Consider the following 25,827-nt stretch of genomic DNA (forward strand, 5'->3'; position numbering starts at 1 on the left):
CCATCGTCTCGCTCAACAAAGGACTCTTCCGAATTATCTGACCGAAGCGAGTCTAAATATTTGGACAGGACTTCTTCTGGCCGCGCGCGTGCTTGTAAAAATATTATTCTGCTTTAGACGTGCGCGTACCACTTTCGCGATCATTCTTTGATAAAACGTGCAGAGCTTCGTTATGGCATTATCCTGATTTGCAGTATATGCTAATCGAAACTTTAATGTTGGCGATAACGCGCGTCCGGTCATCACATTATCATCAGCAGCTTTCACGGAAAAAAAAGATTAGTTGCAGCAGCAAAAATTTGCGAGTGGTAGCTAAATTCCAGTCGTAACATATGGATATCTAACGTCATATCTGCAAGGTCTAAATATTGTCATTGTAACAGACAAGCATTTTACTATTTAGGTATTATGTCGGATCTATTGATCATTGCAGCAAACGTTTTCTGTGTAGCGGACAATTTGGTAGCAAATACAGTTCCAGCAAACCATATTTAGCTGTGGTAGAGACAATTTTCTTTTACACTGACATATCCGATAATTATGACAACTAACTTCATGCTGCTAAATAAATTGATCTGTAACAAACATGCATACTTTGCTATCACGTCCTTATATTAACTACAGCAGCAAATTCTTTGTATTAGCAAATTTCATAACTATAGTAGCTAATGCAATTTCAGCTAACAGAATTAGCTGTAGCCAGCAACATTTTTTTTTCTGTGTGCTGTAGCGTGATAATCGTATCTTGTATTTCTACGGAATCTGAATGCGATGGCCAACAAGCTCTTGAGGATATTAATATATTGACAACGATATTTTCTGGACGCTATAAAAATGTAATAAAGTTATAAATAATAGTAGTAGTTTGATATACAATTTTATCTATAATAATAACGACACAATAAATTTACGCGATTTTTGTCCATCAATTTGCTATTAAAAATATCGTGGTTATTACGTTGTTTTTGTTATATATTTTGCTAGTGGATCTTGTTTATCCGCTTTTGCCAAAATTCTGCCAACATTATTGATTCCCGTATTTACAGTAGCCGCCTTTCTGCTAATAAAGCTTACAGCAAACGCCTCGCATGGTGCTCCTGCATGGTGTTCCTGCTCTCACGATTATCTGGAAATATAACGGTGTGCAATGTCATTATCTTTATAACAAGGTGCCGTTTTAATAGAATAGCACTTCTCTCTCAATATGTTATTGTTAATTTTCGAAATAATAGCTTTTAAAACGAATATTCAGATTATATTCGTTGTATATAGATATTGTCATTATGGGCATTTATTATTAAATTTAATGGGATATCAATGTAATACTTTATCGTGCGCGCCTATTAAGTTTATTATATTTCACAAATTAATTTCACAAATTATAAGATTTTACAAAATGTAATTCGATATGTTATATTTCTGTATTGACGCGTCCATACGCGCGTACATTTCATTCGCGCCCATTTGGGCGAATATAGCTATTTAATTTATTCAGTTCGATCGTATTAGAAGAAACCATATGTAGGACAGCGCCATATATCGTGTTAATTCCCTTCGCTTGAAACCGAAGTTTTACGCAAACCAACTAATTGATCGTGGAGCCAACCTCCGACTGGGAATTTCGTGAGATTACGAAATGAAGCTGGAGGTATTATCGAATGCGTTAATTATTGCGCTTATAATCCGGATTAGCCGCTCTATGGCCGTTTACGTTTGCGTATAAGATGGGAAGCCATTACCAATTTGCAGCTGTGACAATTTGAGGACGACCATCTAACCAAGAGGTAATATTCATCATCGAGTGATGAGTTGACTTTTTGTAAAAATTTAAAAGTTAATTTGCGATACGCGAACTGCAAATCGACTTACAGTACATTGAACAATCTTTTGCAAACTTTGCATATCGCTGTTATGACAGTTAAAAAGAGCAGAGAATAGTAAAAGAGTGAAATATAAAGGAGTCAAATATTGTCTTTGGAGTTGTCTTTGAAATAGATATATACTGAAAATTTTTTTCAACTTTATTATTCATATGTCTTGCTATCACTATTACATCGATGTTTTTTTCTATGGTTACGTAAATTCTGTATTTTAATACTCCTATGCGATATATTATATTTTTTTACATATTGAAATAGTATTTTATATTTTATTAACAATTGAACTATGATGTGAATCTTGACGTATAACTTTTTTTGGTTTTCTCATACCGCAATCTATAAATATTTTTGTGACTAGTTTTATTGGGTACAAACATAAAAGATGTGACAGAGCAATATTTTTTTTTATAGTTCCATATGTTTTGTAGCATTGCGTTAAGAGTGACGGAAAATAAAGAGGAAACTAAATATCGTCTTTAAAATATGAAAATTTGAAGTAGTTTTTTTATTTAACTTCATTATTCACACGATGTTATTATTTTATCGATGTGTTTTTTTTATAACTGTATGAATTTTTTTCTGTATTTAAATATATTCCGTGTAGTATATTTCTTTTTACTAAAAAAAGGCACTTTTTTATTTAGTTTTTGTAATTTTTTTTATCCCACGATCTATATTTTCTTGTGGAACACGTGCAAGGGCGAGAGGTATTTTTAGAACGATGTTTTTATAATTTTATATCTCGTAGTATCTCGTTAAGATGATGTATATAATAATCAATAATGGAACAATTTATGGACTTTTTTCAGTATATATATCTATATAATTTTGTCTTCTCGATTCTTCGTCAATTACCTCGCACCTTTATTTGTGGATATCAAATCTAAAAATCTCTTTAGGTAGATCGAATCGGTTTGTATATTGGCCAAACGTATATTGTCACCCTCATGGTCGGATGATCTCGCAATCATGCGTTTCTGTGATAGGTGATATGTGAGTTCGAAAGACAAAGTGATGATTCATAATATTACGACGTTCTCTGACCCAGGGAGAATTAACTTTGCAAGTTCACGAGATAGTACCAGACTGTATCAGTTACATCTCTCGCGCTTTGTAACATTTGCTCAGCCGTGAATATTGGATTAAAGCTTCGTTACGCCACGATAAATTAGCTTAGACGGGCATGCCGTCAACGTACGCGCGGGGCTCGAAGATAGCAATACTGCACCGTTCGACCTTTCCTTCGCTCGCGTTGTGTAACACGTACGACGTAACTTCTTCGTGATATTGACTCCAAATACGGTTTCAGCGCAATGAAGTGTCGTTCGGGAAATGTGCAGGCCTCGTTATTTTATAACGTCTCCGTAATTCTGTTTTACTTAAATCGTTTTGTTTCCTTTATATGTACATTTTAACATGTAATAATGTAATTAAGATCTTTATCTTTAATTGCATTATATTACAGAATCATAGTGTATTATTTGGGCCAACTGTTTACAAGATTTATTATACAAGAGAGAGAGAGAGAGAGAGAGAGAGAGCACACATATTTATTATTATTAGACGTTCACTTGCATTATCAGATGTTCACTTTGCGCAGGCTTTTTTTAAAACATTATTACTGCATTGTTCAGTCTTCTTTATTCTTTGGTAATTAAGAGCTTTTTCAACTTTTTTAAATTCATTATTATTATAACATACTTTAATTGTTCCTGCTCTTTCCGTTGTAATATGCCCGCTAGAAAGTTTTAGAGAATTTACGAATTTCGAATTATACGGTTTAATTAATAGACAGCGTATTTTGTAAATGAAATACGTTTTGATTTTTAATATCGCTAACGCTGTTAAATCTATATTGTCAGATTTAATCTAATTTACTCTCTAAATCTGAATCAGTGGATAATCACTGATATCAGTGCCAAGTATGCCATTATTCACTGATCACCCAGTGACGTATCTGGCACTGGACAATCAGTGAAATTCAATTAAAAAAAAAAAGAAGGTTTGAGCATTATATATCCTAAAATATTGATATTTATATGTTAATTTTAATCTTCTAAAACTATATTCATTGAATTTATGCACTAAAATAAGATTAATTAAATCACATAATAAAAGTTAGCTAGGTTAGGAATTTCACATTTCACTCACTGATTACCAGTGGCATACTTGTCATTGATATCAGTGATTATCCACTGGTTCAGATTTAGAGAGTATAAGTTACTACTGCTTCTACTCAATATATCGTTATTTTATACTAAAATATTAGATAAATTTAACACTATATACGAGCAGTGGCGACTTAAATTAAATTTAACACTACAGATTTAACGATGAAGAAAGTATGATTGTAACGCGAAACCACCAAAATATAATTTTCATAAGAAACTAATGCAGAAATCTAAATCTAACGTTTCTTAATGGCAAATCGTTCGTTCATACGATCGCATCTATAACGACCCCGTCCAACGACGAAATTATCGTCGTCGCGAGCTTTGAAATATTTATCAGATCCCAACCGTCATTAAATTCGATCGCGAATCGACCTAGGCTCGCAAGTACGTCATCGTGGATGCCGTGACGTATCTACTCGGGCGTTGCGCGAGTCTTGCGCCGCATTCGCGCAAGGTAACATTATTATACGGCTCCTCGTCTGGCGACGCTCTCTCCCTCGATCGATGGAAAGACGCTTCGTCTGGGCTGCTCGAAAATACGAGAGAGAGTGAGAGAGAGAGAGAGGGCGGGGGGGGGGGGGGGGGAGGAATGAGAGAATGAGAGAGCCACCGCCATGGGGGTTATAGTCCGACCAATGAGACGCGAGCCGTGCGCTCGAAGGATATTCGTCAAGGTCGTAAAGAGGCCAATATTTAGATTTCTCCACTTTTACGGGTAAAAGATGAGAAAAGAGGATAGATCAGAATCAATCCTTATTTTAGGCTCTTGAGCTAATAAGAGATGCTGGGATTGCCGCGGCTCTCAAAGATAACCGTGCTTCAAGATCCACTCCCTTGGCATATTGATCTTAGGGATGCGCTTTTGAGAGTTGAATGTGATCCTGCTAGCGTTGCGCGTCAATTCCCTCTCTCTTTCTCGTCGCGCGCGATTTTAGAAGCGTCGGAGTTTGCCGAGATTTTCATTACATCTTGCCATACCGTGATGTCTAAGCTCAGTTATAATTCCAACTCATTTTGTGTATGTGGGATTTCCCGATAAGAGATCAAAAGATAAAAATTAGGGGATAGAAAATGCGAGATATTCCATTAAGTCTACCTTAGACAATTTATATAATCGCGTCCGCGATCAAAGAGAGGAATCCTATTTATAATTCAATACGTCGTGTATATTGGTTATATACAGTTGTAGAGAATACCGAGAAGCTGGAACTAAGTTGCTGAAACTAAATAACTGTTATTTTGTAAGTAAACCAAATCAAATTAATTAAATACCATATTTTATAAATTCTGTTCAGTTGTTACAAAATAACAGCTATTTATTTACACTAACTTTCTGATTGTCACTATGTGCATTTTAATATGTTTTACATATATGCGTATTTTATAATTTTTTTCAAATGTCTCGTATTGAACGCGTAAAACTATAAATAGAATTTTATCTTGAATTCTCGTATGAATAATAGATCGTTTAAAACTACTAATAATAATAAAACTACTATTAGGAATAGCTTGTGTTAGATATGTGAATCAATTAAAATAATAATAGAAAGGTCATACATTAACGACCATCACATAATTAATAGATTTTATTTAATGTAAGTAATACAATTAAGGAACGTTTCGAAATGGAATTTTCATTTATAGAACGTTTCAAATGGAACTTTCATTTAATCCTCTTTAGTTACAAACATTAAATAATGGAAAATTGCATAAATTACAAAGAAATTTACCATTAGCCACATGGAAACTAAATTAAGCGGAAAGTCACAATTGGAACGCTAATACATGGAAACTAAATTAAGCGAAAAGTTACAATTGGAACGCTAATATAAATATAAGTTAAAGGTAGAAGACTGCATCTTTTTCAAATATGTCTATGATGAAAAAGAAGCCACACTTTGAGAAATGTTCGTGTAAAGTCGAATGCTTAGAAATTTTTGTAAAATCAATACTGATTCTTCGTTTAATGGCGAGAAGAAGTAAAGTCCGAGAAGTAATTGTCCGAGGCAAAAGCATTGTACCAGTCACTAAGTTCAGTTTAATAAGTAATTAGAGAAATGAACGTTTAAAATAAGTTTTGGAAAATACGATACGTTTAAGTATTTAATTTGATGGTATCTTAAACACAACGCACATTTTTTTGCGTCATTACTCTTATTACGCTTATTGAATTCGAGAATGCATGTATTACGCATGAGAAATATAATTCGTGTTAAGCTAGCGTAAGATATTACACTTCTTGAAAAGTACGTCTCAGGAAATTAACACTTGCACAAAGCAAGAGAGGAATATTCAGATGTAATAGACTTTGTCAAAAGTCGCGTATGTTCTCTGGACACTACTACGTATAATTCTTTGGTAAATTCATGACCGACTTTGCCTCGGTAAAAATTTAATTGCTTTCCATTCTTTTTCGCTCTTTTCTAAATTTTATGCAGTGATGATGAAATTTTCAATTAAAACTCCGTTAATTGTTCACTTAAAATTTTCTCAGAAAAATTAATTTTACATTACATTAGCTGTTTCTTATGTTTTCACTAATTCTTGGTTGATATTCTTCTTAGTTTCGAATTTTTAATTTATTTATTCGGAATATTTTTTACAATTCTCTAATATGAAAATATTTGTTTATATATACCTAGCTTTTGTTAACGCAAAATTAAAGAATATTTAAACGTGTTTTTCGTGAAATTTTCATCAATTCTATATTATTTGAAACTTTTATCGTGTGATATTGTTATTTAAAAAATATTTTACAATATATCTGTTCGTACAGGTTCTGAAACGAATGTAAAATAACAATCTCGTATTGTATTGCTTTAGTGAATCATTGTCCATACTTTAGAACTAACGTTATTTTCACGAAAAGTAAATACGGTACCTACAAAAACATATAAAATAAAACGGCTAATTGTGCAACTTTTTATTTAAACTATTATAAATCTTACACTTATGATAGAATAATGAGAATTGCTTTAGAATATTGCTCAAAAAATTTGACTTTCGAGATTATATTTTATATTTACATTAATAAACAAAGCAATAAAAAGCATCATAAAGACAAATTCATTATTTAAGCATCTTAGCTTATATAAGCGACATTAATTTGGGACACTTGATCTTAATTAGCCTCATACCGTTGTCGGCTGAAAATTGACTTTATAACTAAAAAACTATAAATAAAATAGCAACTTGAATTTTAAAAAATATAAAAAATACACGAATAACTCATGTAAAACACATCTGATTTTTATAAGATCACTTTAATTATTATACCACATAGGCCAAGAAGAACCCTCACGTAATAATTTTATTTTTAATTTATTTTAGTTGAAACGCGTACGATTGTTAAAATATCAAAGTGTAATCATTATTGCGCACTAAGTACCGCGATAACTCCTATTTCCCCGTACATTCTTTTTTAATTTGTTAAATATTAAGGAGTTCTATTCAATCTTAATCATTCTTAATTTTATTTTTTATGCACATAAAAACATAAAATGGCGCGTATACGACCGTTGACATCTTGGCACAGATTATCGTATTCAGCGTAGTTAGCAGTAGTCTTCTCTGCTGTCTTGCGCAAGCATAGACATGTCCATACACGTTTCAGTTACTGACAATGAGATATGCATGTCCCAACTCCCAACTTGCCGCTTAGCTCAACTAGTCGTGCTCTACCAGCTATCCTATTTGATGAGAAAGTGGAACTTGAGAGTGCACATATATGGAATATCCACACGGAGAAAATTTTATATTAAGTTTTAATACAATTTTAAATTACACTTTACTATGTCTTGTACTTTCGATGGACCATTACAACATGATTCCGACTTAACTTTTACTATCGTAATACTAATTTTTATCACGTAAATAACGTAATTATTTTATTAAACCAGTGCTTAAGCCATATTCTCTAACGTGAAAACAGTTAATTTTTACTATGGTACGCAAACAAAATTTGCTAGGTATATATTTTTTACTTATCTTTACAATACTAACTTTTATTTAACAAGTTTTGATTTTGCAATAAAAAATGTTTACTATGAAAAAGTGTAAAAATTACGTTGCATTATTGTTTTTAAAAAAATAGCTATAGCATTTAAACTTATAATTTACATATGATAGTCCGCAACTACTACCACATTATAGTAATTTTAAATATAAAATTTTCTCCGTGCAGGAATTAATTATTTCTTTAAATTGTGAATTTATTTTACTACTATTCATAAAATAAATCCTGCTACTTATATTAACAAAATGTTATTATTTATTTAATTAAAAAAATTACTTTAGCATAATTTAATTTTAACTATACTTATTAAAAGTTTCTTAATAAAATTATATATATTATAACAATTATGTTGAAAAAATATTGGCCAAAATTTCTATTAGAGGCAAATCGATTTTATAATACATAAAATAATAACGGTTAGCTTTGGGATACTCTGTATGTCGCAGAAATGTTAAAAAGATTAAAATTGTTTGGATCCAAGATGGGAATCAAACATGTACAAAATTTTTAGATATCTCAAAGGCGCTTGACATTGCCTTTTCATGAAGAGGAATTAGTGTTTTTATGACACAAACTGTAAAATAAACGAGCCACAAACGCAACGAGAGATATATATTCCATGCGCTGTGAAATGCAGTTTAAAAATGGAATTCAACTGGAAGCCGCTCTCCCCACAAGCTGCTGCCTAATTATTAATTACACCTGGTGTCGTATATCAGCTCTTTATGACAAGTTAACGCAAAACTTTGAGTTGCATCCGGCGCGTAATTAAACCGGGTTCAATAAAATTACACCGCCTTGTCTTGGTGTAACGCGTCATCGCCTTGCTGAAATCCCGCATACTTTCGTCGTCTATCGTAATATTATTATTCTAAACTATCCGTATATAACTTTCCTCACTCTACAATGCACAGTCAACCTTGTCCAAAATGTCTTCTCGCTTCGATATATCTCATGTAAAAGAGCTATTTTGGAACACGAAGTGTCCCAGAATTGTCAATCTTCATTTCAATAACTAATTTCTTGAATTCTGATTCTATTTCACGTTTTACGTAAATTTATTTTAGTTCATTATCATTTATTGTAACGTCATTAATTAAAACTCCGAAGAAATGAAACTCATGCGAAATTAAGTAACGTACATGTTTGTACTATTTATCTTACTTTTTATCTTATTATTTAATTTTCATATATTTGATATGAGAAGAATTTTTTCTTTTTGAATTGTTTATAGTCTAAAAACTACTGATATTTTAATTGAAGAAGTCTGTATAGTTTAATAAAAAAAATATTTAAACATAAAATAGAAGTTGTATATCGATATATAATTTTTGTACGAAAGGATTGTTTAATATTATCGAGAATTAAATTTTATGTAAAATTAGATAAAGGAAATATAATTTTATTATTTTGTTACGTATTTTTAATTTTTCGTATACCAAAAATATTTTTTATTTTTGATCGATTATTATGATCTAAAAACTGATCTCTACGAATAGTTTGTTGAAAAAATTTCAAAATTATGTAAAATAAAAAATAAGTAGCAGTATGTAACTTCTCCAAAAGAATTTATTATACATATAATATGAGACACTGCAATTTCTTGAGCAGAACTGAGAATTTTTTCGATTTATAATTTAAGCGAAATGGCCGTGTCTGAATTATTCGTCCACACGTCACACGTCAACGTCAGTCTGATCATAATTAATCGAACCTAGTCATTGAGGTTTAATGCACGTGCGCGAGTGAGAGGCCGGCGATATGATTAAACGAATTGGCAATCGAGAGATCATTCAACAGTTCCCGCCGTCAGGAGGCGCGGTCGGACGGGAATGACAGTAGAGAGCGTTGATTAACGAACTGATTGCAGCTAACGTAATTAATTATTAGCTGCGCTAGTCCGCGCGTCGCTAGAAATTCCGCGAATAGCTCTAATCAAACACAGCGCACGTTGTCATTAATTTTTTAAACATTTATTCAACGAATCTAATTTGAAATTCGTATCATTTCATAGAGAATCTAATTTTAATTGCTTGAATAATTATAACGTATAATAGATAATTAAATAGACAAATACATAAACTTTGTTGACGTTAAATTACTCAATTAGTAAGCATATTAGGAGGAGATTAGATCTGCATGGATTGGCTGAAATTTTGGGATGTGTATTGCCAATTATAGTAAACAGATATCCGTTTACATATATATATAGACATCGACTATATACTCATTGTCAGTCGAGAAAGCAGAAAATGAAATCTTAAACAGAATTAAATTAAGTTATTAAATAACAATAAAACGACGTTAGAGGATTAAAGTAACATGAAAGAATTAAATTAAGTTATTAAGTAATATAATAATAATGTGACGATATTGCGAATAACACAACAAAAGTAGAAAATTTGGAGCTAGATATTAGTGCTTAATAATATTTCGCAGTGTGAATTTATATACATATCCGACTCTGTATAAGTAAATTATTTTAAATGAAAGAGTGATAATGCCTATGAGAGCCGAACACAGGATGTACGCGTATAATGAATTTATTCAATACAATACATTAATAGACGTTTCGATTCTAATGCGGATCCTTCTCGATATCGCAAAACATTTATTAGAATACAATTAGATATGGTTAAAACAAAACAAAATAAGAAAACGAATTCTGCGATGTGTAGCCGTGTCTTGTAATGTAAATGTGAGGAAATTGTAATGTCCAAGCGTATTTTCATTGTAATTAAATAATAAACGCAAAGACAAGTCACTCGGTGAATATATTAGTTCTATCTTTCGCTCTCATGTGATTAAATTATTTTAATTTAATTTTAATCAATTAAATTATCTGAAAGAAAAAGTGAATCTTTTAAATTTAATTTTAACCAATTCATTAAACTAATTGAATAAAATTAAATTCAACTGATTGATCAAGCTAATTAATTAAACTAATTAACTAAAAATATATTTAATATGCGTCCTTTATTTAGAAAATGTTAGAAATTTATTGTGTATATTACGTTTATTATTATTATATTATTGAATTTGTAACAAAATAGGGGAAGTTATTTTCAAAGCAATCAAGAAATGGATTTACATTGTTATTATATTGTTGATTGAGAAGTTACCAACATTCGAATCAAAGAAATACAAAGCGTGCACTCCGTAAACAACTTTGAAATAATGATTCGACGCAAATATGTTTTCGTTCATATGAACATCCGTCGTGTAAAAGTTATTAAATTATTAATTTTATGAGGGTATAATTTTGTAGCACCTTTTTACGTGATTAAAAAAGCAAATTTTATGACGTGGAAAAGATAATCTAAAAATATTTACTAATTTATTTAAGATATTTTATAATTTATTTATTACTGATTTATTTAAAGCTATTTTATAGCGTGACTAAAAAAGTAAATTTTATGACGTGAAAAATATAATAATCTAAATATTTACTAATTTATTTAAGGTAACAAGAAGTTTTCAATTATGTTTTATTGTAGTACTTGAGTTTTGCGTACGAACATGTTTGCAAAAATGTAACAAAAATGTTTTCAAATTATTTCAAATGTCATAATATTTCTATTTAAATATTTTATTCGAGAATTTAATTAACTCGTTGAACAATAAAATATCAAAAATATTAACCATTCGAGGCAAATAATAATCCAATTGGTCATACTCACCGCGAAAAAGCAAGGCTTGTATTTTGGTTAATTATCGGAATTACGATAACGAATGTAATTATCGTCACGTTTTGATGGAAAATTTATGAGATGGAAAAGCGTAATGAAACATGATGTTACTGAAGGGCAATTGCGAGTTGTATAAAATATATATCGACTATTTTATCAGGTTCATTCCCTTACTTATCTCCCTTCCCCATCCCTATATGCATTTTACGTAATAACCGGCGCCCATACATAGAAATACTCGTTCTTATTTTTGTATTTACAGATTTGGGTAACACACATACACATATAAAGATATTATTTGCGATATAATATATTGTGTTATATCATATAATAATATGGTATTATAATGTATAGCAATGTGATATTATAATAATGTATTAAGTAATGTGATACTATAATATATGATAATAGGTATCGAATAGATATATACGAGTATATAGGAAACGTATGTGTTTGCGTATACACACCTGCAATATTGTATGTTCCATGTTACAGGGACTCGCTAACGTGAACAGATACGACGACAAGCATCTGATGAACAATGAAGTCACGGACAAGACTCAGTCACCGTCGAAGGCTATATACAACGTGCAGTTACCATCCAGAAATACGGATTGCCCGTCGTCGTCCAAGCCCGCAATGGCCAACCGTCTCCTAGATTGGTTCTCCGTCGTGATGGCGGACTCCAAGCATCGCCGTCAGCATCCTAAGCCTAAAGGTAAAGAAATATACGGTGTAAATTTTAATGCGGCTGTTTGCGAAATACAATTAATATCGGATCATTCTAACTGACGTATGTATATATAGGTTTGTTAATAAATTTTGATGTTCCTTGTTTATCAGAAATTGCGTCGACACCTGCTACTAAATTACCTAAACTTTCAAGCACAACTTGGTTATGCATTTATTAAATATTTTGCTTTTCACGGTGCACATCCTGTCGATCTACGAAAGTCTCATTAAGCAGCCGTCTGACGTCGCGTACAACCGCGGAATGCGCTTTGAGCGCATTGAAATGTTTCCCGCGGGATACCGAGGGGGTCCTACAAGGAAGACTAATTGTTCCTGTAGGAGTGGACGGTCACCGCGACGTACGGGACGCTACTCGTGGTAGTTGCCGAAGTACCGACACTGCACGCCATTCGACTTGGAGACAATCAGTTTCGTACCCAGTTCGAAATTGTCCTGGTACAATGAATCGTTTCCCGCCTCGGGTACGTCGCGATTACTTTGGGCGGTACTATCTGTCGATATTGTCCTCCCAGTTCCCATGTTGATCTTACGGTATTACAGTCGCTCGGGGCAAAACAAAGTGTACTATGCACGTAGGTACGATCCCGGCTGAATCGAGAGGATGGTTTGACTAACCATCCTCTGACCACAAACGGGAGAATAGTCCCGTGATTGTGTTGGACCCGAGTGATCGGGTCTAGCTCAAGGACTGATCGTCTTTTCGTTCTGAACGAATTATAATTTTTTACGTTATTTTTTTATTTACATTATTAATTATAAAAAGAGATAAATAGTAATGGAAAGTAAAATCGAAAGCAAAATCTTCATTTATTGCGCTAAATTAAATAATCCTCCTATAAAATGAATACGGGAATAAATAAAATTTTACCTTTTTGATTGAGTTTTTATCACATTGAGAGTTTTTTATGTTAAAAATTTAATTCTTAGATAATAATTTGCAGCCGAATAAAATAGAGTCTTTGCAGGAATATCTTCACTTTAAATAAAACTATATTACCGTGCATTTTGTGTTTTTGTAACGCCAAATATCTTTATTTTTGATAACATGAAGATATTGGCCAATCGCTAATTTGTCCACACACGTATATACTTATCGATCCTTTTATAAAATCCCGATTTATAATTCGTGTCGGAATTTAGGATGAAATTTTATTTATGCCGTGACACATAAACAGAATTTCATTCTGAACGAATTTAATATGAATAGTATTTGATGAATCGAAATACACGCACACATTGCATGAAATATATATTTAAATACATATATAATATATCTTCTACTTCAAAAGCGATACAGCTAAAAAATGATTTTTGAATTATTACCATGAATGAGTTAAGTGAACATTACCTTATCAATCATAAAAAATGAAATAACTTTATTTACAAAATTGCCAAAATCGTTATAATTTAAAAAGGGTGTTGAAACAAAAATGACATTTTATTATGTTAAAAATGTATTTTTTTTTAATATGATATTTGATTAATATTTAATTCTCTGCGTTAAATTGAAAAATAGTTTTCCTTTTTTCTGGTAAATTTAATTTTTTTAGTTGTATTACTTTTGAAGAAAAAAGGATATATTAAAATATAATATTATACATAAAATTATAAAATGAAATTCTATCTTAATTTAATTCAAATTATACATTGTGTGTCTAAAACAAGCTTTAAGTGTGTTATAATATATATACATATATATGTGTGTATATATATATACATAAGAATCTATATATAATATAATGTACATGTATATGATTTCAGGTCACTTCCCAATCGGTTGTCAGAGCGAGGTCAGGTGGATGTTCGGACATTTGGACAGCGATAGTGATGGCCGACTCTCACTCTCCGAGCTGTATGGTCTGGAACACGACCAAAATGAACCGTGCTTAAAACCTTTCCTGGATAGTTGTGATACCGACAGGTAAGAGTCATCTGTGAATTCCTGTCCCGCACGTGAGGAGAGACTTTTCGCGATCGTAAATACATCTAAGACTTACACTTGGCATTTTTATTGTGTTCTTATCTCAATAATGGACGAACAGCGGGTGAGATCGATCGATAAATTCAGAATACGCGTTCAGAGATATTCAGACTATATATCTCTGAATGCGTATTCTTTCAAATCTTTTGAAATTGTAAGGGTTGTAATTGAAATTATAAGGTTGTCCTCAATTTAGAGAAATAGAAAATAAAAATTTAGACCTAATTGGATTGATGATATTTTTAGAAAGATGATAAAACACATGGAAATATAATGGATTTGAAATATAATAAATAAAGTGTCTGTTAATATAGAGACACCAAATACAGCTTGGTCTGATCAAACGTGTGATGTTACTACTGTGTCTGAACCCATGCGTTTATTAACTACTGAAATATATACAATTTTTTAAATGCATGTATCAAAAATTCCTCATTATTTTGCATTTTATTACTATTGCGTAATATTTTATATATTCTCTATGTATTATATATATCTCTTTATTCTGCACATTTTTAATAACGCTAATTTCTTATATTCATATTATTCTCAAAATTTCATATTATAAAAATTTTACATGTGCTGTTTTCACTTATGTGATTGCTGTCCTCTATCAATGTAAAATTAAACATTACATATTTAATGCAATAATGACCTAAGCGCTAAGCCGTGTATCTTAAGATCCATCCAATGCTTATATCTATACTGATATATGGGACCATACAGTTTAACGCCGAATCCGAACGGCGCTGGTGATCAAAGGTGTTTTAGGATTATGGCACACAAAAAAACTTAAGCAGTAAAACGTAAGCAGTAAGCGAATTAGCCAATTACAGTAGAGATCGTAAGACCATAACATAAAGCAATAACCAATCCAACATATTGATTTCCTTTAACATAAGACGTAAGCAGTAAGGAAATCAACATGTTGGAATGGTTATTGCTTACGTTATGACCTTACGGTCTCTATTGTGATTAGCTAATTCACTTACTGCTTACGTTTTACTGCTTAAGTTTTTTGTGTGTCATGGCCTTTACCAGATAATCACCAGGTAGAACCATTTTCGGCTCCTTAAACGCGAATAATCGCATATGTGGGCGCAAGTGGGGTGATTGAATCCGGATCTACAGATCGCGAATCAATCGCACCAAGCAGCAAGCCACTCGACGCCTTGTAAGATAAAACTTTTAAAAATCGATAGGAAAATGAGAGACATACATAAAGCTATATTTTCGGCATTATATTTTCAGCGATATTTTTGTGAGCGGTCCTGAATGGTGCGGATGCTTCTCTAAAGCTGAACGTCCGTGTGCCGCTGTGCGTAGACGATCATCGCCGGATTCTGCACCTGCTTGCGATTCGCGAGGATATTACCGCAGTACTCAGTGTCATCGGGGCCTTGGTCTCTGTTGGTGCGTCGATCCGCATGGCGTCGAGTTTGCTGGTACCAGAACGCGCGGTGCAAAGCCTGACTGCGGTATGTTTTATATCGCTTGGATAACAAATATTTAAAATGATAATAAATATTTAAAGCACTGGAATTAGTGATATACAATAGTAAAATAATAAATAATTTCAGCGCATCAGCGCGTGTAAAATTACGAGGAAATTAGTAAGAGGTCTTTATTCGGAATCATATGCAGATTTAATATTTCGTCGTGTACTTAGATTTAAATGTGATGTCCGACAACTCCAAATCGAAATGAAAATAGATAATAAAGCTATCTAGAACTTAAAGTAATTTCTTTTTTTGTATCGAGATTCAGATTGGACCTATTTTTCTACAATTTTCAAAATTGAATATTTTAATAACACATGATTAAATTTAAAGTTTTTGAAATAAATCTTATCTTAAATAAGATTTTTTCATTTCTAAATTGTACTCTCTAAATCTGAATCAGTGAGTAGTCACTGATATCAATGCCAAGTATGCCACTGGTAATCAGTGAATTAAATGTGAGATCCCTGACCTAGCTAATTTATTATGTGATCTAACTGACCTTGTTTTAGTGCTTAAATTCAATGAATATGATATTGGAAAATTGAAATTAACGTGCAAATATCAGTATTTTAGTTAAATAATGCTCAAACATTCTTCCTTTTTTAGTTGAACTTTATTGATTATCAGTGCCAAGTATGCCACTGGATAATTAGTGACTATTCATTGATTCAGATTTAGAGAGTAATTAGTCACACACAAAATGAATCGCAGTTTAAAAATTCCCCTACAGCGCAAAAGTTGCAGCAACAATATTGCATGTTACAGCAATATTGCAGCGTTATTGCAGCAATATTGCTACAAATTCTGTGCTGTATCGGCTAGTTTTTTACTTATTTTGCTAAACAATTATATTAGTTTTTGATAAACAATATCATCACTATTTTCGATGCTATTTCTAGTAATAGAATTAGGGAGACATTACATAATTGAATGTGTAAATAGTAGGTCTGTGTTCTTTTCAGTTAAAGTGGTTGCACGGTTTATGTTTCTTCCTTTTCTTTCCACTTTGGAGAGAAAAAGAGAAAAGATGAACCGTACAAGGAGTTCAGCTAAAAAGAACAGGCCCAGTATTACATATTTTTCTTGCGAAGTACACGATCATATTCTTAAATTCACTTTTAAACTGCTTTACAGATGCAATTGTGAATAAGATCAGCAGCGGTGGGCTCAAAACCAACAGTGTGGACCTTGATGACGATGAGGACGGCGGTACCGACTCCTCTCAGGATCTCGAAGGCTCAGCCGATCAACCTCTAGATTTCTAGACATATTAAAGGCGGCGGCTAGCAACGGAAACGCAGCATCTTTAACCGAGCATCTTTTAAGAGCAGAGAACCGATTGTATGGTCGGAGAAAAGTGAGGGAAGGTGCGCGCGTTCGCCAGCTTTAGGAATACCGCCGAGTTGTGATCAGAGGTGTTCTATGTCATCGGGCCGCCTGTCGAGGTCCACGCGCGACGAAACGAAACGTGAGCCTAAATGAGTTCCGAGAGCAACGAATAAGCACGACGATCATTAGTTATGAGGAGGTCGGATTCGTAGCGAATCGCGCTGCATGGAACCGGAAAGGATCGTTGTCGAATCATCGTAACGACCTTAGTCGCGTCCTTCGTCCCAGTTAGGAAGCTCCGATCGACATTTAAAATAGCGAGTGTCTTGCCATGTTGTGCAATAATCGCGTATGTCCACCGGTAAGCGGCGTCTACAGCCCGTTCTACGCAATCGTAGATCCCGTGTAATCATAATACCGTGCAATATCCAATAGAGTTCGTGTAGAGAGTACGCAGATATGGCCGAAAGTGTATGTAAGTGTATGAGAATTGCTGGTGACGGAGTGAGAAGGGGAGAAAATTCCGCTGCGAGCCGCGCAGAACACCAATCGTTGGATTACCTCCGTGCCTGTCGAGGTATCTCCACGCACAATTAAAAGTATAAATAATATAATTACGTATCATTTATGCATACACAAAACAAAAACGAAAGATATTCATGAAATAAGGAAGAAAGGCCGAATAGGACGAGATAATTTCGTCGTATTGACCAGAAGTCACGCGTCGTGACACAAATTGCATTTAACGGAAAACTGTAAGTGAAAAACCCTATAAGCGTATGATTTCTAATTGCTAGATTAACAATTATAATATTGAAACATAATGTTAATTATGAATAATACGAATTACATAATAACAATGCATCAACCGAACAAAATCAAACTGGTTGAGAAAAAGGTACGAGAGCGGAGAGAAAAGGCGGGCGGATGTGTGAAGTCATTCTGCTACTGTCACACTTGCACACGTTGAAACTTAGTTGAATCACTCGAAGCAAATAGGTTTTCGTAGCTCTTACTCCTTCACTTTCGGCTGTGTTTCGCCGAACGCGGTATAGAAAATCTCACCGTTATTCCGCTTATTTATTATATTCTCTCGGGCAAGCTTAGAGTTCTTTAAGTTATTCTTCTTTCTCTCAACCATTTTACGTTATAAAATTAGTATAAGACATACAGAATAAAGAACGACCTATTTCGTACTCGTTAATGTCCTATTTCATACTACGCAGTTCAATCACGATCATAGGACGTCGAGCTGGTTGTTAAGAAAAGTGCGAGATCGCTTAGAAAATAACGTGAAATATTATTATGTCTCTATTAGACATTACGCGACTCAATTCGCGCAGAGCATTAGAATTCTTTACGTCCGCAATCGGAATGACATCCATCGTGCAATGCTGAGAGTTGTTTTCTACAAAGCTAGAAAATGTTCGACGTCGTGATTCGTCTGCATTTACTGTAATTATAAGCATTTTTACTTACAACTTTTACTTAAAGAGTGTGTGGTACACCGTAGATATTAGAGTAACATGTAATCCGTAGAAAAAAGAAAAAAAAGATCAGTGTGACTATGTGAATATGCCCTTAGCGTTAGAAGGCAATTTACGTAGAAATAGTCGATGCAAAACCTACACGTGTCTCATTTAGAATGAAAGTGATAATTCATTTTGCAAGCCTAACGCGTTTCACACACTTCGACATGCATTCCTTCTACGAAGTATTCAGGGAAAATAATACTCGTCGTGTATATTGATCAAAGACAACACTGTATGTACTGAGATTTTGAAACACGTCAAACAGAATGTACATTTGATCTTTGTTTTTTCTATCAATGCGTTTTATTTCGATGGCTCGTGATTGCACGGCAATCTTTGTGATTTCATCGAGTTTTGTAACAAATTGTGTATTTTTATATTTTATTTTTATTCAAAGAATAACTTAATATCATTTTGTCAATTCATCCATAATGTCTTGCCTTAATGGACATGGCGTGTTAAACTTGCGCATTAAAGTATGTAGATGACACTTTAAAAAATATATCTACATATTTAACTGATAAACGACATCGTCCGCAATGAGCTAACGCATATTCCTTCCTGCATCGAGCGCAATTTGCATTCCGCCTGACTTATTGTACTGTCGACCTAGACTAATTAATATAACTACAAGCGAACGTAAAATAGTTTTATCGAGTCTTGCATATTGTATATATATGATTATATACAATGAAAATCATCGTCAGTGATCTTCGTACCATGATGATTTTTGTAAGGTATGCACTTGATCAAAGCGTAAAGAATTTTTACTTCATTCAAGAGCTACCGTAAATATCTTACTTAATCGGTATTGTACATGTGGCTGTAAGAATTCTTTATGAATAAAGATTGTTGTAGAAATCGGGGAGATGTTCTTGTTGAGAGCATGATATAGTAAATATAAAGTTTATTTACCATCTTTCATTTCCAGAGATTCAATACAAATTTGTAACAAACAGAAATGGGGTAGTATGACATTTATATGGGCATGTACATCTTATATAAAGCACTTTTTAATAAATTGTGGAAGACACCGATTCTCAGTAGGCCGTATTTTTTGCAGTACAAGATAAAAAAACGTTTTTAATATTTAAGGACGGCTCTCAAACTGCAACAGAAACAAGTCATCTTTACAAAATCCTGATAATCATAATAAATCATATATAATTTTGTGCATTTTTTTAGTCAACACATTCATGTTATATATTCACAGTAAAATTTTCCTAGGCTTACCAGTTTCCTGAATGCAATATATTAAAACCTTCATTGATTTTTTCAAATGGAAGATTATGTGTAATAAATTCATCGAGAATCAATTCTTTTGACAGATATTGCTCCACCAATTTCGGCACGCTTTGCTTTGATTTCCATCCACCAAACGCGGTCCCTTTCCATACTCGTCCTGTGACCAACTGGAATGGTCTAGTACTGATTTCTTGGCCAGCTGCGGCTACTCCTATTATTACTGATGTACCCCATCCTTTGTGGCAGGATTCTAATGCAGCTCTCTGAAAAATAATCTTTACAAGACAAATTCTTTTTCCGTAAACAAAATTAAAACATAAAACACGTACCATAGTATTTACATTTCCAACGCATTCGAAAGTATAATCTAATCCACCATCAGTCATTTCAATTAATACCTGCTGAATGGGTTTATCATAATTCTTGGGATTAACAAATTCTGTGCAGCCAAAAGTTTTAGCTGTAAATAAGTATAAAGATATTTATGAAATTTTATCACAATAATTATAAGAAAATCTACGAAGAAAAGAAAGGTTCTTTTCATTATTTATTTCTATAAAAAATTAATTTGTAACAATTTGTAGCATAATTATCGTTAATTTTTGTAATTCTATATGCGAATATATTTATGATATTATTCACTAACAAGATTTAGTGTGTGGCATATACTCAACCTTTTTTGTTGTTGTATTTATTAGTCACGTATTTGAGGACAATTTAAAAAAATTAATGTTGTGTCGCACACACAATCTAATTACATAATTTACCTTGCTCAAATTTGGCCGCATTGACATCTATCCCAATAATACGAGATGCACCAGATTTCTTGCAACCAAAGATTGCTGCAAGACCAACAGCTCCTAAACCCCATATAGCACAAGTGCTTCCTGGTTCTACTTTGGCAGTATTTAAAGCTGCACCATAACCTGTAGATATTCCACAACCCAACAAGCATACCTTGTCCAATGGTGCTTTAGGATTAATCTGCAACAATAATTTATAATAATTATATAAAAGTTAAATTATTAAAAACTAGTGATTATAAAATATAAATACCTTTGCGAGAGAAATATCAGCTACAACTGTATATTCAGAGAAGGTGGAGCAACCCATAAAGTGTGCGAGTGTTTGTCCCTTACATGTAAAACGAGACGTGCCATCGGGCATTAAACCCTTACCCTGAGTTTCACGGATTTTGCTGCATAAATTTGTTTTCGGTGATTTACAGAATTTACAATCTCCACATTGAGGAATATAAAGTGGTACAACATGATCGCCTACAATCATTCATGTAAACAATAATAAATTAACAAAATATGATGTAAATCAGCTAAAAAAACATTGAAATTTAACTGATATAATACAAAAGAATCTTTATAAATATAATCTGATCAGTCTACCAGGCTGAAATTCGGTGACACCCTCTCCGACACTTTCTACGATACCACTGCCTTCATGACCAAGTATACAAGGAAATACTCCTTCTGGATCCAATCCATCTAGAGTATAAGCATCTGTATGACAAAGTGCTACAGCTACCACTTTGATTCGGACTTCATGTGCTTTAGGCGGTGCTACCTCAATTTCTTCCAAGGATAAAGACTCCTTTTGCTTCCATGCTACCGCAGCTTTGCATTTGATAACCTAAAAATAATAAATTTAATAAATATATAAATGTAATATATACTAATATAAATTATAACTGTTCAGTCATCAGCTAAATGAATTAAATTACTAAATATTATTTGTATCTTCAGACATTGGTTCTGATTGTCCAAATTTCCTTCTTGATTATTTTAAATCTTTTAATTCATTATCTTTATAGTTAACTGACAAATTTAAATTCTCTCTCTTCTCTTAATGTTTTTTAAACAAATTAAATCGGTAGATATTGTTTGTTACAGTAAATATCAAAGAATACATAGTTATTTGATAAAATTTAATTAAGAAATTATCTAATATACACATATATTAACTAATAATGATAGTTTTATGAATTTACAAAAATTATCTCATATGTTTGTTTTATTATCTTTTTTTCAAATTTACTGACACATCAAGTAAACAAGTAATTATCTCAGACAGATGATAACGAATTCTTTCAAGGAAAATTTGTTTATTTTCATGTCTAATTAATTAATTTAATGTGGAAAGAAATCACGTTTACTAATAATCATAAACATTATCTATGCAGAAATTTCAATTGCAAAAAGATGTGTCCAGATTATCGAGCCAAACCTCATCGCGAGCCAAGCATAAATCCGCCTTTATTATCGAGCTGAACCTCGAGAGGCTCGAGCTGAATTTAAAAACATGCTTCGAGCTAAATCTCGTAAGCGTCGCAAGCATTTCTGCGATCCATACTGTGATAACTGATAATTAGACAATGAAAAACCAGGCCTGTAAGTAACTTCTCTTGATAACCTCTCTTTATTTGTTTTCTATCTTATATGTATTAACTTAGATGTTTAATATATATAAAAACGATTTTAAACAGCGTTAAATAATTTTTATAAATTAAATTATTTCATATTATCAAATCTGTACTGTCCTATCTCATCTTTTTAAATTTGTATTATTAGAATCAAATCCATTTTCAAAGATAACAAGTCAAGAAGACAATTTATACTTATGTGACGCCTCTATCCGAATTTCGACAAAAGATAATTCTCACTTGTATGATATGTTTCTAACAGGAATATCGTTTTGATGTAACAAAACATTTCAATAAAAGAAGACAGATATCATATTAAATGACGATCAGTGGGAACCGGCCAATAGTAATTAACGACGTATAAAAAGAAGAAAAATGAACGAGTTTAGAACGTGCAAATTCGCAGAAACAAATGGTAATCGGTACCTTTCCAGCTGTGTCCGACATTATCTTTCCGAAGTAGTCAGGCACTGTCTAGCGTCTTGCTGGAAATAATCCGGAGTCGATCCGACAAACGAGGAAATGAATCTTAACTGATCGTAACGAAAAACCTCAATGTCAGCAGCTATGCTTCAATTCGTTCTGGCGGAGGTAGTTGCGACTGCGCGAGTATGGAAAATCCCATTCATTGGTTGTTCAGATCGCAGCAGACGACAAGAGAATACAAAATCATTCATGAGTTTTTTTTTTCTCTGATTGCGTTAAATCCAATTCAAGCACTTTTTCGATTAAGTTACTTCTCATGATACTCACGAACAGTACTAAATCTCTGTTACGTCCAATTTTAAGCGATTAATTGGAACGAAAGTATTCCCTTCCCCATTTTCACTTAAATTTCTACTATCATATTCACTTCAGACTTGTTAATTTTTCTTTTAATAGCAGATACAAAGTTGATTATTAAATATTGAAAATAAATCATTTGATGTAACGATCGAGATAAACGAATTATAGAAATTTGACGTGTTTTTATTTGTTATCTATCTATTATGCAATGTATTTTGATATATCTACATATATTTTTAATATACATACATTTTATACATATTTTTTATATATTTTAATTCTTCAGTCATTTTTTGTATAGTATGCATATAAAATTATTATGAATAGAATACTGTTTTGAATCTAACGAATTATAAATTATTTAATTAGCCTTTAAGCACGAAATATAGCATTTGCATTTGTACTTTATTCTTGTTTTTGCAGATCAGATATAAAGGGTGAAAGGCCTAGTCTGACGTAAGAAAGTATATCGTTACATAAGTAAATTATCGATGTTTGATAATGTGTACTGATGCAATTTGCTTTTTCTTAACTACCATTACTTGCAAAATTTATATACTCTAAAATTTATAAATTTCAATATTAAGGATGACTTTGATAACTAATGCTTAAATTTAATTTCGGTTTAATTTAATTTTCATCTTTCTCATTGTTAGAACTAGAAAAAGATGAAGAGTAAGTTAAACTGAAATTAAAGTTAAACTATCATTGGTGAAAGCGGACATAATTCACCCAATAGAATTGTTTGCTGCAAACTTTTGACATTTATAATAATTTTTTTTAGATAATAGTGATAATTTTATTGCATATATGTATATATAAGATTAGATTTTGACAAGTTGGATAATTATTAGGTGTTAAACTTAATTCCTGCCGTTTTTCGTCCCCAAAATTGATTTGTTTCGAAGGGAAGATGAATGAATACCTTAATCAAAGTAATTTCCTCCATTTTCTACTTTATTACTAATTAATAATACTTTATTAATAATACTTTGATTAAGGTATTTCTCTCTGAAATAAATCAATTTTGGAAACGAAAAACGGCAGGAATTAAGTTTAACACCTAATATAAAGTACATAAGAGGAAAAAATACAAGTGAAAGATGAGATATCAGGAAACTGCTGTATCAAGTAGAATATGAATGAGTAGGTAGTAAAATAAATCGCCTGAAGTAGAATTTATAGAATTATAAATATTAATATAATTTATATAAAAAATGATTTGCACGATTATTGGATTACTGTCTCAACTCATACATATACATATATCTACATCACAGATAATATAATAAATTTATATGAATCAGGTTGGACAGTTATATTAATATGCTAAATTACTTTTATATAGCCTAGTATACACAGCATTCATCAAAATGCAACATGACAATGCATACCGTTTATTTAATAAAATGATATTATTCGAGAAATTGAAACATCTTTCTGTTCACAAATATCCACAATTATCGATGGACTTTCCTATATAGTTTCAGTGAGGGAAGCATCTTGACGAGAGTGATAAAGTGGCCGATCAAGTAGCCAAGTAATGCACCTATAACACAAGGAATCGGCCAAGTTTGCCAAGGACGATCCCAGTCTAAAGGGATAACAATAGCACCTAGCCAAGTGCCTAATATTGTCATCTGTATGTTGAGTTTTAAAGCATTCGAGAGGATAGTGCTCTTCAGGGAATAAACCCCCGTCAAGATGTCCATTGTATGGTCCTGTCCCAGATGCAAACTGGTGGATACGTAAGTCAATGTGATCAGGGTGATGACTAGCATCGTTGTCTCCTCGTGATCAGTTAAAATAGGTGCACCGAACAGCACGATTGTTAAGTAGTAAAATATCGACAGACAAAACGCATTGAACAAGAACTTGATGATATCTCTCAGATTCTTTGCCCAGAATGTCTTGGCCTTTGGATAGGCTCGTTGTTCGATCTTGATTATAGTAGGTGCCTCCGCTTGCAGCATAGGAAACAACAGTTTTATCACCTCGGCGAATGTTAATATCATCAGCACGGGTAGGAATTTGTACTTGCCGACATTGTACAAATTGTCATTAAAATTCACCAACGTCAGGATTCCAGAAAGGTAGATGCAGGTGAAGGAGCAATAAGACAATAGTAGTCTCTGCTCAGTTTTGGTGCTGACGCTCATTTGGCCGTAATTGTAGATTTCTACCGAAGAATTATAATCTCTGTTTCTAGCGTTCCGTACCGGGAAACCTTTATATATGTTCTGTGCGGCCAACCCACACGTCTATAGATTTATTTTATAAATTTTCCCTCGGATGAGGAAAATTGGGCGCCTTCTGCCCTATCCTTTGGATAATATGGCGCAAAGACACTGTACCAAATTCATAATACTGTCAATCAAACTTGTAAATAGAGTCACTTTTTTCTTATTACATAACAATTCTAAACTCCTCGTACAATTAGCAATGGCCTTAGGCTTTTCAACTTTTTCACAACAGTCTTAAGCCTTTCAACAATACAAAACAATTAA

General features: G+C 32.6%; 3 protein-coding genes across 3 annotated transcripts in view; 1 reads left to right on the forward strand and 2 right to left on the reverse strand.

Moving 5' to 3' along the window:
• Positions 1-17,970, forward strand: part of Cow (Proteoglycan Cow) — a 152,204-nt gene extending 134,234 nt beyond the window's left edge. The window contains exons 7-10 of the mRNA XM_018509899.1: positions 12,254-12,476; positions 14,273-14,432; positions 15,744-15,970; positions 17,129-17,970. Of these exons, the coding sequence (XP_018365401.1) occupies positions 12,254-12,476; positions 14,273-14,432; positions 15,744-15,970; positions 17,129-17,259 (741 nt within the window). The 3' untranslated portion in view covers positions 17,260-17,970. The remainder of the gene's footprint in view (positions 1-12,253; positions 12,477-14,272; positions 14,433-15,743; positions 15,971-17,128) is intronic.
• Positions 17,971-19,105: 1,135 nt separating this feature from the next.
• On the reverse strand, positions 19,106-23,242 carry Fdh (alcohol dehydrogenase class-3 Fdh). The gene is made up of 7 exons (XM_018509900.1): positions 22,961-23,242; positions 21,501-21,744; positions 21,157-21,377; positions 20,868-21,084; positions 20,430-20,560; positions 20,089-20,363; positions 19,106-19,963 (listed from the first exon to the last, which is right to left on the reverse strand). The coding sequence occupies exons 1-7, from the start codon at positions 22,979-22,981 to the stop codon at positions 19,939-19,941; spliced, it is 1,134 nt and encodes a 377-aa protein (XP_018365402.1). The 5' UTR covers positions 22,982-23,242; the 3' UTR covers positions 19,106-19,938.
• Positions 23,243-24,633: 1,391 nt separating this feature from the next.
• Positions 24,634-25,746, reverse strand: PIG-F (phosphatidylinositol glycan anchor biosynthesis class F). The gene has a single exon (XM_018509914.1). The coding sequence runs from the start codon at positions 25,477-25,479 to the stop codon at positions 24,781-24,783; it is 699 nt and encodes a 232-aa protein (XP_018365416.1). The 5' UTR covers positions 25,480-25,746; the 3' UTR covers positions 24,634-24,780.
• Between the last annotated feature and the right edge of the window lie 81 nt (positions 25,747-25,827).

The sequence above is a fragment of the Trachymyrmex cornetzi genome, unplaced genomic scaffold (assembly GCF_001594075.2).
Source record: "Trachymyrmex cornetzi isolate Tcor2-1 unplaced genomic scaffold, Tcor1.1 scaffold320, whole genome shotgun sequence".
NCBI classification, from domain to species: Eukaryota; Metazoa; Arthropoda; class Insecta; order Hymenoptera; family Formicidae; genus Trachymyrmex; species Trachymyrmex cornetzi.

Coding starts and splice junctions, on each gene's coding strand:
- PIG-F (XM_018509914.1), bottom strand. CDS start 25,479: ATGAGCGTCAGCACCAAAACTGAGCAGAGACTACTATTGTCTTATTGC.
- Fdh (XM_018509900.1), bottom strand. CDS start 22,981: ATGTCGGACACAGCTGGAAAG. Junction 21,745..22,960: donor TGTCGGACACAGCTGGAAAG/GTACCGATTACC, acceptor TATTATTTTTAG/GTTATCAAATGCAAAGCTGC. Junction 21,085..21,156: donor CTGATATTTCTCTCGCAAAG/GTATTTATATTT, acceptor TTATTGTTGCAG/ATTAATCCTAAAGCACCATT.